This window comes from Aythya fuligula, chromosome 1, assembly GCF_009819795.1.
Source record: "Aythya fuligula isolate bAytFul2 chromosome 1, bAytFul2.pri, whole genome shotgun sequence".
NCBI lineage: Eukaryota > Metazoa > Chordata > Aves > Anseriformes > Anatidae > Aythya > Aythya fuligula.
The window spans coordinates 114,569,511-114,584,129 of record NC_045559.1 but is presented as its reverse complement, the minus strand read 5'-3'; the positions used below and the strand labels follow the sequence as shown (position 1 = coordinate 114,584,129).

Below are 14,619 nucleotides of genomic sequence, written 5' to 3'. Positions count from 1 at the left end.
TCAGTTCTGTGATTCTGTGAAATTATAGCATTATTTCTTTGCTTTCAGAGTTGTGGAAAAAAAAGCAAACTTGATTTTTGGAACTTCTGGAATGCTGGAGGGCCAAGTGCTTGTTCTGCTTAATATTGGAGTAAACTGAAGGGTTTGAAATTCAAGGGCTTGACAGCATATGAATGATGATTCCCTTTCGTTCATTGGCTATGCTTTTCCCAGTGCTGTAAGGTGTTGCATGACAAGCTGATCTGCAAGGCTTTGCACCCTGGACATTGTCTTGTTCTTTGAAGCCCACTGCAGGGATGACTTCCATCCCTGTGTTCTTGCATAGGGATCCCTGTACCCTTTAACTCTGCCATCTCACTTTAAGGAACATTTGAGGTTTCTTCAGATGTACCTGGTAATGTGCCATTATAACTTGGCACATATTTGGGGAAGTGACTGCTGGGGGAAGGGAAGGTTAATTCTGTGTTCCCACCAAACTTTTTTCTTATCAATGTGGGTTTACACTACTTTTATGTGCGATGTAAATTTTAAATCTGTCAGATGTGTGAGCCTGAACTATTGGCCTGAGATAAGGCAGCACCATGCTTTCCAGTTCTGTCGCTCTTGGAATGGGGACTGTTTGGCAGGTCAGTTTGTTTTTCCATGGCCCAGTGTGCTTATCCGTGAATTTGCTGCAGTATCCTTGATTTGTTTGTAAAACTTTTTGAAGTGTCTCAGTGATGTATGTTCAAGAAACCTGGATTGTATCATTATTGGATGCTAGCCATCTTTTTTTTTTTTTGTATTTGAAACGCGCAATCTAATGGGAGTCTAGTGTTTTTGGTGTAATCTCTTTTTAATACCATGGCAAATAATTTCATTGAAATGTGTATGTACCTATGTCTTGCCTATGTTTTGTGGTGTGATAATGGAAAATCTCTTATTAGAAGTTAGAGGGGAAGTAGTTTAACAAGAACTGAAATGGGAGAGGTGGTTAACAGCGAGTTAAACAACAGCGATTTCTTTTCTTTTTTCCCTGTAGTTAATTAAAAAAATAGAATGAGGAAGTCTGTCATCTGCCAGCTTGTAAAGAATTTCAAATTGAAATGTAGAAAATATTCTTTTTGTTTGTTTGTCATGCCTGGCTTACCTCAGAATCACCTAGTATTCTTCCTTCCATCTGTTAACATTAAATTTCTGTACCTTTTTTCCTTCCTTCTCAGAGAACAAGGAACAACAATATCTTCCTGTGAAGTGTTACTCGTCCTCTGAGTTTAGGCAGAACTGCATTTCCCAGCTCTACAATGAAGAATTGACTAAGAAGGGATGCGACATAAAAGAGAAGTCCTGCAGACTTAGTCACCAGTCTTGATGGACTTGCTGTAAGTAGGAGAAGGACTTGTTTTCTCTTGTCTTCCATGCAAGTAAGAGTTCAACTGTGCGTTATTTTATTTATTTTTTGGTAGCACAAATAGGCAAATACCATGATCAACCTTCCTAAACTGTCACGAGGTATTGGCATGCTCTGGGTGCTAAGCTGCGGTTGACATCTGCTTCAAAGACACTTGAAATTCAGTTCTGGGTGAGGTGACATCTAGGTGCAGGCTCTAAAACAACCTTCTGTTTTAGGCTAAATTATGCTGTGTCTTAGTGGAGCTGCTTTTTATAGTAGCGGCTTGCAACAGGGGTGGTGGCATTGTGCCGGTGTGCGGGGCTTGTTCTGGAAGCTGGAGAACTGTGTTGCTCAGTGTATGACTGAGGCACTTCCTGTGCTTTTTCTCATGTAGGGTAATATTATGAGAGGTCTCTGTAGATTAAATTATTTATTAAAATGCTTGCGTATGGCTGTGTATAGCCACCTGTGTTAGAAAGGTGACAGCAAACATTGTGCATTTCTTGTGTTTCTGCTAATCTTTGGTTTTACCTAATGTTAATGTTTAACTTCAAAATAAACTGCTATATGCCTGAAACTTTGGATGCAGCTCCTTTGTTTTACTGTTTCAGTAAGATTTGTATTGGTGTGGCATGCTGTTTCACTGCCATGCTTCTTTCCCCTCTTTTTGGTGTGGTAGCCACAAAGCATAACCAAGAAGAAAACTGTTTGCAACGCAATGGAGTGAAAATGGTGTGGTTTTCAGGGATACCATCTTTAGCATTATTAAATGAATTGGTGGCATTTCTATTTCCTTATGCTTTGTTCGTCTTCTTGTTTCCGTGTCATAAACTTCAGTGATACATGAGTAAGTGTTGAGAGAGGCAGGAGGAACTGTGCCTGGCGCTGACAGCAGGTGGGTTGCTGCCAGGGTGCTCTACAACGCTCCTCCTGTCAGTGAGGGTGAGCACTGCCTCAGTCTTCTCGGTTTGCTAGGTGCTCGTGTTGATGAATAGTGGCCACTGTATAATGCTCAAGGTTGTATTGAGAGGCTATTGAGATCTGATTTCAGGCTGTACCTTAATTTATACCCGCTCTTGAAATACTTCCCTATTTTTTTCCTCTTGATTTGGCATTTTTTCAAAGGAAAAACAAGAGAGGTGGATAAAGCTTTTGGTTATGATCATTTCCTGTTCTTTTTTTTTTTTTTTTATAGGTTCAAGCTTTACTTCCAAACACTTGAGTTGTTTCAGTACTATTGACAAAGGAAAGATGACCTCTACTGTAGTAAGTAAACAAAATGCTTCTTTTTTTCTTTAATGGGGTTTTATTTCTTTACAAGTAACATACTATTGAGTTATGTACTGGTTAGTAAGTCTTTTAAAATGTGGATATAAGTATTTCTTGTGTTTTTTGCATGAAGGGAAAGATACACTGTGGGACAGGTATAAGAGGCTTGAATTAACTAGGATTTCAAGTGCTCAGATACCTCTAGGAGAGATTTATGCTTTTAAAGATTATGTTTGAGAGAGATTGGCATGGCTTCTGATTTAATTCTTAAATCTCTCACAAGTTAAGTATTCCACAACCTGTTGTTAAGCCAGTGTGTTTCAGAAGTAGCTCAGGTGCACTAGGTCTTCCCATAGGACAGAATGGCAAGTAAGCATTTTTCCTAGGCATGGACAGCTGAGTGCACAGAGGCTGTTAGTTGCCAGCATTTCTTTTGATGATGGTATTGCCTAAAACAGTCCGTGCTGCTTATTTGTTTGCTGTCAGATGTTCCAGTGAAATAGTTGGTACAGTCACCTGGTGGGCTGGGTTCAAAAATCCTTTCTAGATGGAGTTACTTTGGACCAGGAAACTGATCTCTTAATATGCCTTTGGGCATCACTGTTGTTCTTATTATTCAAAGTATGAATTATTAGGCATGTGCTGTAAACCTCTCTCCATGCAAATTTGAGTCACTGGTATGTATGAGCATGTGTGGTGGATTCCTATGGTAGCAGAATTACTTAGTAGGGTTCTGTATGGAAACGGTATCTTAAATTTGCTTCGTCTTAATCACAGTCTTGCCTTTCTTTTGTTTCCTTTCCTGTAATGTTATCATTTAGGGCCCACCGCCATACTTTGAAAATCGTGGCTTTCAGCCAGAAAACTATTCTGCCAGGCCACCAGCAGGTGCTAACCCATATCCACCATACTTCTCTACAAATGCTCCATCAGTGCCAACCTATGTCCCAAGAGTTTCAACCTACCAGTCGACTAGTCCAGTAGCCCCTTCAACTGGGAGGACTTGTTCATCAGGCAAGATTTCTTGGGATTTTTTCCAATTTTAGGCTTAATGTCTTCCAGAGTAAGGGGGTCTTCCCTTCAGATTCCGGTGTTGAAGGAATATGCAAGAGCCTGCTTCCTCCTTGTGGATGAAGAAGTGGTGGCTGGGATGCAGGTGTAACTGCATCCGCAGTGAAGGAAGGGTGTTGGAATGGAGAAAGTCTGGTGGAAAAACACCATCTACTTTTAATTTCAAGGAAATATACGTAATGCTGGTCTCCATGTTGGAAATTTCTTATTTGTAAACCTAATTTCCCTTTTTGCCCTTGTTTCTGTTTCAGGTGTAAAGAAAACCATAATAATTATAATATCCATTTTAATAGTCATTTGTTGCGCAGTTGGTGCTTTCTTCATTTGGTATTTTGGTAAGAATTACTTTTTTGTTTTGTGTTCAGAAAGAAAGGAAGTAATATGCTTATGGTTAGAAGTATGCATTTTTTTTATCTTCTTATGCTGAATTAAGGATAGGAAAGACTTTGTTATCTATCTCATAAGAGATAAACTGATGTTGCTTGAAAAGCCACAACTATGTGCTTTTAAAAATTATTTTTAAGTAAACAGTGTTGCTATTGCTTTCTTTTCCATTTGTCAAGTAAATGTTTTTGAGATCAAGCGATGTCATCACCTTTTTGACTCCTGGAGCAGCTTGTTCAGTTGGCTTTTCTGGAAAGCTACAAAGCGTCTGGGAAAAGCTGCTGTAGTACAAGTGTACATCGCAGTAGCTTTGCTGCAGAGCAGTTTGTCTTACAAGGTTTTTTTGCATTGGTGGATACCTGGCATGTGACTGTCTGTGGACAACTGATCCTACAGTACATTTCATTAGGGAAATGACTACTGTATATTGTCTCCGACATGAAACTCTGTTCTAACTTCTAACTTGACTTAAATTCAATGGAAGGAAGGAGACTGAAGTAAATTTGTGTAGCTTAACTGGTAGAGTATAAATGATTAAGATGTATTTTATTTTTGTAAAATGGGATATCTCTCAGAGCTGAAGTTATTCGTGATATTTGTCTCTGTGATGACTTTGATTTGAAAGTATGTTAAAGTTGTGTGAGCCCAGTCCATGTAACCACCATAAGCTGGAACACAAATGATATGTTCTGTGCAGGACAGGAAAGGAAGAGAGAAGGTAGTTCATTTAAAACTATTAGATGACACTTTTGTGTTGTTAGGGTTTTTGTTTGTTGTTTTTAACTCTGATTTGTATGGGGTGAATGTAGTCTCGTTTTAAACAGGACTGAAAGCAAAGGATGTAATTGGAGTAATTTCTTTCTTCCTCCTTTTCTGATTATAAATGCTATGCTTTATCAGCGTGAAGTTAATTCCTTTTAGACAACTTAATGGCGTTTGTTTATTCAAGGGAGGCAATGGACAAAATCCAATCAGCTGCATCAATAATTTAATTTGACAAGCAATGTAAGGGAGAGATAGCAATAAATCTTCTGTTGTGTCAGGCTAGGTGTCTTCCTATCTCTGAGTCTGAGCTTTCTGATGCTTTGCTCCATCAAACTGGCATTCTCCTTTAGGTGAGAGTTGGCAGTAGTTGCCTGAGGCTAAACTGATGTTCAATCTAATAACTGTGCTGCTTTCTCCTTACAGTAGAGAATCCTTGCCTCGGATCGTTAGAGTGTGGGTCTTCGGGAGTGTGCGTGTCTCCCTCAGATTGGTGTGATGGAGTGACCAACTGCCCAAATGGGGAGGATGAAAACCGTTGTGGTGAGTGCTGGTGGTCAAGGCAGGGGACCTGTAGCCAGCTGCAAGCATTCTTGAGCAAATCCCCTTGTCTAAAGCTTGCCTAAGTTACCATAGGGCTGGCTTAGGCTCAGTTATATCTCTAAAATGCTTTAGGAAGTTTGAGTGCTTCAAATCCTATATTTAGACCTTCAGCCTGTTTTTGGTCCAATTGCACAGCTGAAACAAAATGGCTGGCTCAGCAGGTCATAGAATAATTAAGGTCAGTATCAACTTCCAAGATCAGCTGGTCCAACCATCCCCTTACCACCAATGTCACCCCTTAAACTGTGTTCCTAAGCACCACGTCCAACCTTTCCTTAAACACCCCTGGGGACTGTGACTCTACCACCTCTGGGCAACCCCTTCCAATGCCTAAAAGCCAAGCTGGTTTGATATGGAATAAGCTTTAAAATATTACCTTCTAATTTAAATCTACTTTGTGCAAACCTGAATACAACATTGGTTCTGGAATGAACAGTCATAAGTGACTTCTTAGTAGAACTTCAGGTGATAGTGGAAGTCTTTTTCCATATATTTCACATTCCTTCTTCTCCCAATACTTTATTTTCAACTTTATAACTGCTTTGTGTAAGAAAGCTTAGTCTGATTAATGTTTCCAACTCAAAAGGTGCCAAGAGGAGTTTTGGTGTAGAGCTGAAAACATAAGGTGGAAATGGATTCAATTTACCCATTCCAAAGGTGTGGCATCTTGATTCTAACACCTGTGTTTTGCTCATTCTCTGTTTGGGAACTCTTCTTCTGTACATGCTTCATGCAGTGTTAGTATTTACTGACATATGCTCTAAAGCTGTTCCTCTCCGTTTGGTCGAATAATGTGTTTTTGAAGAAGCTTGTTCAGTCTGCTCTTTCATTTGGACTATTTTATATTGAATTATTCTGAAAATAAGTACATAGTAGGGCATGGAATGTCAGAGTTAATTGCTCCTTGTTACATTCTTTGTCTACAGGCGCTTGTCTGTTTAGTGTATTTAAGTTATTATATATAATAACGGTTTCTATTTTATTTATACATGATACACGGTTGTGTAGGTAGATGATAAAAGTGCTTGGGTATTTCAGTCTTCTGCAGTGGTGGAATATGAAAAAGAATTTCAAGAATAAAAACTGAAATGACAAGATGAAAACTATGTTGTACACTTGCCTTTTAAACTGGTAGTTATTTTAAATTGCCTTGCATAAAGGAATTAAATCGCTGTTATATTTCTGTCTACTTGGTATTTAACCAGAATTTGAGTAGATGGCAGCATTAGATTAACACTGGTTTATAGATGCAAGCAAATATAATGGGTATTAAATAGCTTTAAGTAGAGAAAGAAGAAGTATAGCATGTGTGGTGTTCTTATATTCTTTTTTTTTTTTTTTTTATTACTTTTCTGGCAGTTAGACTTTTTGGACCAAACTTTATCCTTGAAGTTTACTCACCTGTCAGCAACACCTGGTATCCTGTTTGCCAAGATGACTGGACTGATGATTTTGGAAAGATTGCATGTAAAGATATGGGCTATAATGTGTAAGTCTAACCCTTATCAGTCTTTGAAAATGCATAGAATGGTTAAAATTTCCCTCTTGCAGTTTTTAAGAATACATATGTGAAATAAAAAGCGGCTGGCAGTCTCCTGAGGACACACATAACAGATGCTGGTGTGAAGAGCAGCATAAACGTTTGTGGCCAGAATGCTGTCCATGTTCTCCCTGTGTAAACGCTGTAGCATAAATTCTTCCACAGCTGAAATACTTTGTGTTGCCTCTCTTTGATGTGGTTGGCAAATACTGTCTTCTGGTGGGGGTGGGGTAATGCAGTGAATTTATTGTCCAGGAAGAACTTGCACACCTGAATTAAGGTCTCTGAATCAGCAATGCCTGAAGTAGTTTCCGATCAGTAAGACAGCCCAGCAGCTACTGTACAAGGCTGGTCCTCATCCAGAAAGCCCTGCAGAGCAGCAGCACTTACTGCCCCTGCAGATGTCCCACAGAATGTGGCTGTTACATCCTATGGGACCTGAACTTTGCTATGCCCTATAAATGTACCAGCAAAGGCATCTCTTGATTATGTTCTGTTTCATAAGGCTGAAGATTCCTACCATGTACACGTACTAGATAAAAATATTTTAATCTAATAACTGTCTGATGGGAAACTGAGATTGAATGTTTAAAGAAACCTGTTTGTCTGGCATTGTACTGCTCCATTGGGTTCTGTGCTTAATATAAAATATATATTAGTGTTGTTCACGTCAGAAGCTCTGGCTTGGCACCATTTATTTTCACTCGTTTGAAAACTGAAACTGCTGTGTTTCTTAATAGGCTTTTTCTGTTTTACAGAGATACATATTACTATAGTCAAGGAGTAGCAGCTGAAGTCAGCTTTAAAAGCTTTATGAAGCTGAACACAAGTGCTGGGAGTACAGACTTGTATAAAAGGCTATATAACAGGTATCTTAAGACAAACTAATTACCTTTTATAAGGGGTATCTTTAGCTGTTGTGGGACACACAGCTTCTGCCTACAGCATAATGCAAGCACTTCTTTCTCTGGGGATTGCTGGAGGGAAAGAGGCTGCCTTTTAAATCTGCTTGCAGCAACTGCTCTTACCTCTGTTTAAAAGCACATCTGTCACTTTTCCATCTTTCCACTCCTTTTCAAAAAACAGAGGTGTCCCATCGTGTTCCCATGCTGTATAGAAGGTTGCCCTGTCTACTGTACCTTAACTCTGAAGCCTCTCATTTCCTTACCCGTAGACTGCTGTACCTGCAAGGTTTCTGTGGCTCCCTTGTTGTTCAAAGTCTTCTACGACTGCTTCATAAATCATCTCAACTTTATCTTATGCTGTTCTTTATCTTGCTCCTCAATAGGCTTACAAGCCTTTTGTGCTGCCTACCTCTACTGGAGTCTGCGGGCTTCCACATGACAGTTTTGGTGAATGCAAGAAATGGTGGAGGCCAGATGGGTGTTGGTAGGGTAGCTGGAGAGAGTGAAGAAAAGAGGGAAGCCTCACCAGGAAGATGAGTGAAGGCAGGGCACATAGCTGGAACGGGTAGGAAGCAGCTGGAGGGTGAGCTTTGCCCGCTATTTGCCTTGCTAGCTGCCTAAAAGCCTGTTTCATTATTTTTTTTATTTCTATTGCAGCAATGTCTGTACATCAGGACATGTGGTTTCTCTACGCTGCATACGTAAGTGTCCTTGTTTTCCAGACCTTTGCATGTTCACACCTTTGAACGCTGTGGCAGTAAATCTTTCTGAATCGACGTAAATAATTGCCGTCTTTTGATGTGTAGATGATTTAACCGTGCTTCCCAAGCTTCACATTTTAAGGAACAGAATTGAGGAGGAGACAAGGGGGATATTAGGTCCCCAGTTGCTCTCTCTCTGTTGCTTCTGGTTCCTTTAAATGACTTGCCCGTGGTGCGCTGTGGTGGGAAGTCTGTAGTGCAGTCACTGACATGTGGCCATCAGGTGGACACCGTTCCTCACCATAATAACTGTGGTGAGGTGACTCCTGGGTGTTGCCTGTTCCATTGCACAACACAATGTTGTGTGTTTATGTGGCTCATTAAAGATAGTCAAACAGCAGCACTCAGAGCGTTCAGTGAACCACCCTCGTATGGTTCACTTCTGAAGTGATGAACTGAGGGCAACAGCTACCAGCGAGGCAGGGCAGTGTTTGCGATGTGAAGGGTGCCTGGGCCGTGTGAGGCTCAGCCCCGCTCGATCCCATGAGTGAGCATTGTAGGGTGATGGCTGGGATGTGGGATCAACCAGTAGCAGAGTCTGCTCTCCCCTCTCTGCTGTGCCACAGCGAAGCCTGGGCTGAAGAAACCGCCTTCGAGACCATCTCTCTCTAACGCCTGTCTGTGTGTGCCTGATTCCCCAGAGTGCGGCCTGCCCACCAAAAGCACGGCCATCATGAACAGGATCGTGGGCGGCAGCACGGCGGCGCTGGGGCAGTGGCCGTGGCAGCTCAGCCTCCACGTGCAGGGCACGCACGTCTGTGGGGGCTCCATCATCACCCGCGAGTGGCTGGTGACCGCGGCTCACTGCGTGGAGGGGTGAGTGCCATGTGGGTCTGCCTGCGGGTGGTCTTCCTTGCTTCTGGCTGGCAGGGGGGCAGAACAGATCTTGCAGCTTTCTGCTTTAAAACGGAGTCAAATGCAGGCATTGGATATGGTATTTTAGCTGTATAGACTTAGTGTTGAAGGAAGTTTTGGAAGCTGCAGATAGTCTGATTTCTACAGGAAGAAAATTCTATTTTGCTTGTTGAAGGGGGAAATTAAATTGGACGGATGTGCTGGGCACGGACACCCACCCAACTTAAAAGGCATATTCAAAGCACCAAACTGATGCCAGACAACACAATGCCGTCACAAAGGCATTACACTTTGCCCCCAAAATGTCCAACATTACAAAACTGTAGATGTGATCAGTTCAAACATGTCTGTACCCTTCATTTCCTCATATCTTTATGCTATAGAGTCAAGCAGTAAAGCCCAAGTCAGTATTAACTGTAGATTTATACCTATCCAAGGAACACTTTTTGTAGGCATTGTAGGCATGAACAGAAGAAAATAAAAAGAAAAGCTTTGTCCCTCTTTAATGTGAAAGTACAGTTTTAAAGGACAGTTAAGGGTGTTTTGTGGCAGATTGTTTCCTCTTCTATTGGAGGAAAATCCAGTAAGCAAAAACATTTTAACGGTTGGTTGGCTGGTTCACAGTTTGAGACGCCGCCATGGAAAAATAACTTTGTCTTTCACCTTGAGAAAGGAATGCAAGTGTTTAGTTTTATGTGAAGATCTTATCCCCCCCCTCTGTTTTCAAGTGTGAGCTCTGTAATACGCAACATGTTAGGAATGGCAACCAAAGTGTAGCTGGGTTAAAAATAATACATGCTTTCAGGATTTTTTTTTTTTTTGTCACTTCTGAGCGAGAGAGTTTTAACAGTTGTGGAAAGCTTTCTACTGAGCATTTGTAAATTGTACTGGATCACAGTAACTACTTAAATTACATCTAGACCATATGCTTAGCATTTTTTTTTATTTTTTATTTTTAAAAGGCAACAAACACCACCAAAAAAACACAACCCAACCAAACAGCCTAATAACATTTTCAGGATAATGAAATTCCTTCACTAGATCATGTTTTTACTAATTCTGGCTTCTGCTGTCCTTCCGTGCTTTGGATAGTGCACAAGTGATAACACTGACATGTGAGACTTTAGAAATAACAACTTGATCCCTCAGCAACTGAAATCAAAAAAGAGGCTTCAGTGTTGCAGTCTCAGCCTATAATTTGCTGTGCTGAGTGACTAAGGGGATAGACAGTAATTCTTAATCTATTTGAAATATTTTTTGTATATTTATGAAACTAGAATCAACCTTCCACAGACTTAGTTATCTTATACTCTGTCTTTCAGGAAAACTGACCATGAGATTTTTTTTGATTAAATTAGCTCCCTTTTATGCTATTTGTCCATTTCACCTTTTTTTTGATGTGTATGAGACACAGGTATCTGGACAAGGATGTCTCTTTTTTTTTTGAGGGGGGCATGTTAATATGTTTGGATTAACATCAGTAAAAATCATGCTGTTAGTTGGCTGATGAGGAAAGGCTGGCCAAAAACGGAAGGCATGAGTTACTTTTTAATTTATCTTCAGAAGTGGTAGTCAAATGCATGTACGTTCTTGGTGATGGATGCTAAAGACAATTGTTTGAAGTTTGTAAGCTGAACTCCCTACCAGGGAAACAAACCTTTTAACATTTTTTTTTTTTTCTGTAGACAACTTTCTGACCCATATGTCTGGAGAGTTTATGCTGGGATTGTGAGCCAGAGTGACATTACTTTCAGAGCTGCATATAAAGTGCAACAAATAATTTCCCATCCAGATTATGATACAGACACTAAAGACAATGATGTTGCCCTTATGAAGTTAGAGACACCGTTGAGTTTTACTGGTAAGTATTCTTCTTAAGGAAAAAATCCAATGGCAATGAGCACATCTCCTAAAACTTCTGAAGGTAGTGAAGAAATCTTCCTTGCAGATATTTACTCGTGGGAAAAGCAAAATGTGGGTAGAGGCACCTTCAAGTGCCCTTTGATTTCCTAAGTAGGGTTTATTTACGTCTAGTACCAGGTAAGGGAGTTTGGACTAGGTTTAAGCTTGTTTGCTTTTCCTCGTGGTCAGTAATGTACATCTGCTGCAGAGTGCTGTAAGGTGTTCAAGTGTTATCACTCCTGTATGTGCAGTCTCAGAGTAAGGGTGGAGCAACTGACTAAATGGTAAACTAAGCTATATCAAATAACTACTGGGGTGGGGGGGAACACACACCACCCCCACCCATCCCACACCCACAAAGTCCAAAGAAACAAAAACCCTGTCCTAAGAAGTTCCTGCTCAGAGGGAAGAACATAACACCTCACGTTAGTAGGTTGCTAACCTTTTTTTTTTTAAACACATAAAGCTGAAAGGGGCTTTTCTTAAAAGTAGATGCATATTCTTTGTAAGCAATCAGGAACATGAGAAGACAAAGCATTATTTAAGCTTTTAAGTGCTTTATGTATATGGGTCCTATATGTGTATAGGTGCTTTATGTACAGGTACTGTATATTTCAGTGCATCAGTTTAAAACTACTAGAGGTAATCTGGAGGGGCTCGTCTTCTGCTGGGTGTAGGGAGGTTGCTTTTACCAAGAAAATTTGTCTTTTTTTTTATTTCTGCATTTTATACTTCTTGTATACAGGCATTGAATTCTGCTTGCGTTATTTTCAGCAGGGTTTTGTAAACAGAATGAAGCCAGCTGTTAGAAGTCTTTGTTCTCTTCTTTGTTCCCCTTTACTGATCAAGAGGACTGGTGTTAATTGTTGATGAATTGAGCTAGAACCATTAACTGTGTTTGCTCCTCACTTTGAGGTCAGGATGCGGTAGGTAGCCCTCTGGGAAAGGGCTACTGCTGCTTGTGTTGCACAGTATTGTACTATCCTTAAGGAGAGGAGAAGAAACATGGTGTGTGTATATATTTAAAGCGAGTTATGGTCATGCTGAGAAGTTTCATTTGCGCTTTTATTTTATTTTATTTTTTTTTGCATTATACCTGGACATCTGGGATTGCAGACTGTCACTGTGTGTTTTTTTTGTAGATACTGTACAGCCAGTTTGTCTGCCTAATGCAGGAATGACGTTCCAGCCCAATCAGCAGTGCTGGATATCTGGATGGGGAGCAGAGTACCAAGGAGGTAAGAGTGGTTCTGGGATGTTCGGGTCTTCTACAGAGCTCGTCCTCTTCTGGCTAGGTAAATGTATAAGGAGGAGAAAGAAAAGGGAAGCAAGCTTTCTTTCAGTGCCAGAAGGTCCTGGTCTGTGGTAGGCATGGGGGGAGGGGGGCGGGGGAGCAGGCTGTTGGGGAAAATGGACTCTGAATTTGGGTATTGCTGCCCCTTTGTTCTGGGCTGTGAAACAGAGAACCTTCTTACCCCTTGCTTTGCTCATGGGCCTTTAACAGCCCTGTGTCTTATGCAGTTGATTCAGGGTTGTGGTGAGCAGGTCCTTGTTCTTTTGCCTTAGGGTACACCGACAGCAATGCGGAGTAACTTCCTGACCTCTGGGAAGGGAGTTGTGGTGTCAAAGTGTTCTGTGTGATAGACCATATGTCTTAAGAGTCCATGCCAAAGTTTCTAGCGGGTTTATTTCACCTTGAACAGTGCTAGCTGCTGAGATTTGTAATAGCAGTGTGACCTGAGGCTTGTTCTAATCTTGTCTTTCTGTGTGTGTGTTTATGTGCATGTTTCAATTTTAGGTAAAACATCAACTAACTTGAATTATGTTATGGTACCTTTAATAGAACGTTCTAAATGTAATTCTATCTATATCTATAATGGTCTGATTTTGCCTACAATGATCTGTGCTGGATATCTAGAAGGAGGAATTGATTCCTGTCAGGTAATTATTACTAATAAACACTTGATAATAATCTGGCCGATTTATTTTTCGTCTTCTTAGTAGGAATTTTGTCATCTATTAATTAAAAACAGATCCTACAATTATATATTTTTATGACTAACACTTTGGTTGGGCTTCCAGTTCATTTTGTGGCATCCTGAATGGTAGCAAGTGCTGAAGTCTTGCTATATATGCCAAGAGGGTAAGGTGCCACTTTTTAATGCTTTGAGGATGTTTTGTGATTGTGTACTTGAAAACGAAGCTCTTTGTAATCACTACAATACCCTAGCATTACACTTGTGAACAAGAAAGTCAATGAAGTCTTATCTCATCCAGTGCTTTGGGCAAACAATTTTCCTTCCTATGGCAAACAGTTATCATTTAATACTGTAATTGCCATAGCATTTTGTTTTAGTTGTTCTTCTGAAATGGTCTCTAGCTTTTTTGAAACCTAACCTGTAGTCCTGAAACGAAACGAATCATATTCTGTATCTTTCCCGATGGTCAGGCCACTGATAGTATGGATGTTTTGTGCAGGGTGACAGCGGAGGTCCTCTGGTAACAAATGAAAACTCCGTGTGGTGGTTGGTTGGAGATACCAGCTGGGGAAGTGGCTGTGCTACTCCCAATAGACCTGGAGTTTATGGGAATATGACTGTGTTTACAGACTGGATTTATAAAAATATGCAGGTAAGATATTTTAGTCTTTAATATTTTTAAATGCCCCAAATATCAAAGCTTAAATTTAATTATTCATATCCTGTGAACTGCCTGATAAAGCTATTCCATTGAAAAGCATCCAAATAATGGATAAGATGGTCTGTTAGCACAACTATAAATTTTTGTTTTTTGTTTTAAACAGGCAAACAGATGACAATGCTGTCTGTCCTTGTTGATGATCAATGTTTCTGAGAACAAGAAAAAATGAAGCCATGGGATATTTATTCACTTTTACAAATGATTCTTCTCCTTGAATTTTCTTTTTTTAAAAATAACATGAAGGATTGCACACTCGGTTCTGTACTGGCTACAGTGACTGATTTTAATCAGTGAAGGATTATCACAATGAGCACCTTTCTTCTTGATGTGGTGCCTGGCAGAAAGTTGTTCTGCCAACTGCTTTCTGAGATGTCTTTTTTTAGTTGAGTACTTTCATTTGATAATCAGGTACAGGTTTATAATGGCAATTATAATCACAATTTAACGTAAGATTTTTGTAGCTGGATACCGAGAAGGTTTAGTAGCATTTTAAAC

General features: G+C 40.2%; 1 protein-coding gene across 1 annotated transcript; it reads left to right on the top strand.

The window, feature by feature from the left end:
• Positions 1 to 2,604: 2,604 nt before the first annotated feature.
• On the top strand, positions 2,605 to 14,294 carry TMPRSS2 (transmembrane serine protease 2). The gene is made up of 13 exons (XM_032204716.1): positions 2,605 to 2,638; positions 3,463 to 3,655; positions 3,964 to 4,047; positions 5,285 to 5,401; positions 6,821 to 6,950; positions 7,760 to 7,870; positions 8,564 to 8,607; positions 9,309 to 9,483; positions 11,208 to 11,383; positions 12,567 to 12,662; positions 13,223 to 13,365; positions 13,903 to 14,055; positions 14,228 to 14,294. Exons 1-13 carry the CDS (start codon positions 2,624 to 2,626, stop codon positions 14,237 to 14,239), a joined length of 1,449 nt encoding a protein of 482 aa, XP_032060607.1. The 5' UTR covers positions 2,605 to 2,623; the 3' UTR covers positions 14,240 to 14,294.
• The last annotated feature ends 325 nt before the right edge of the window (positions 14,295 to 14,619 follow it).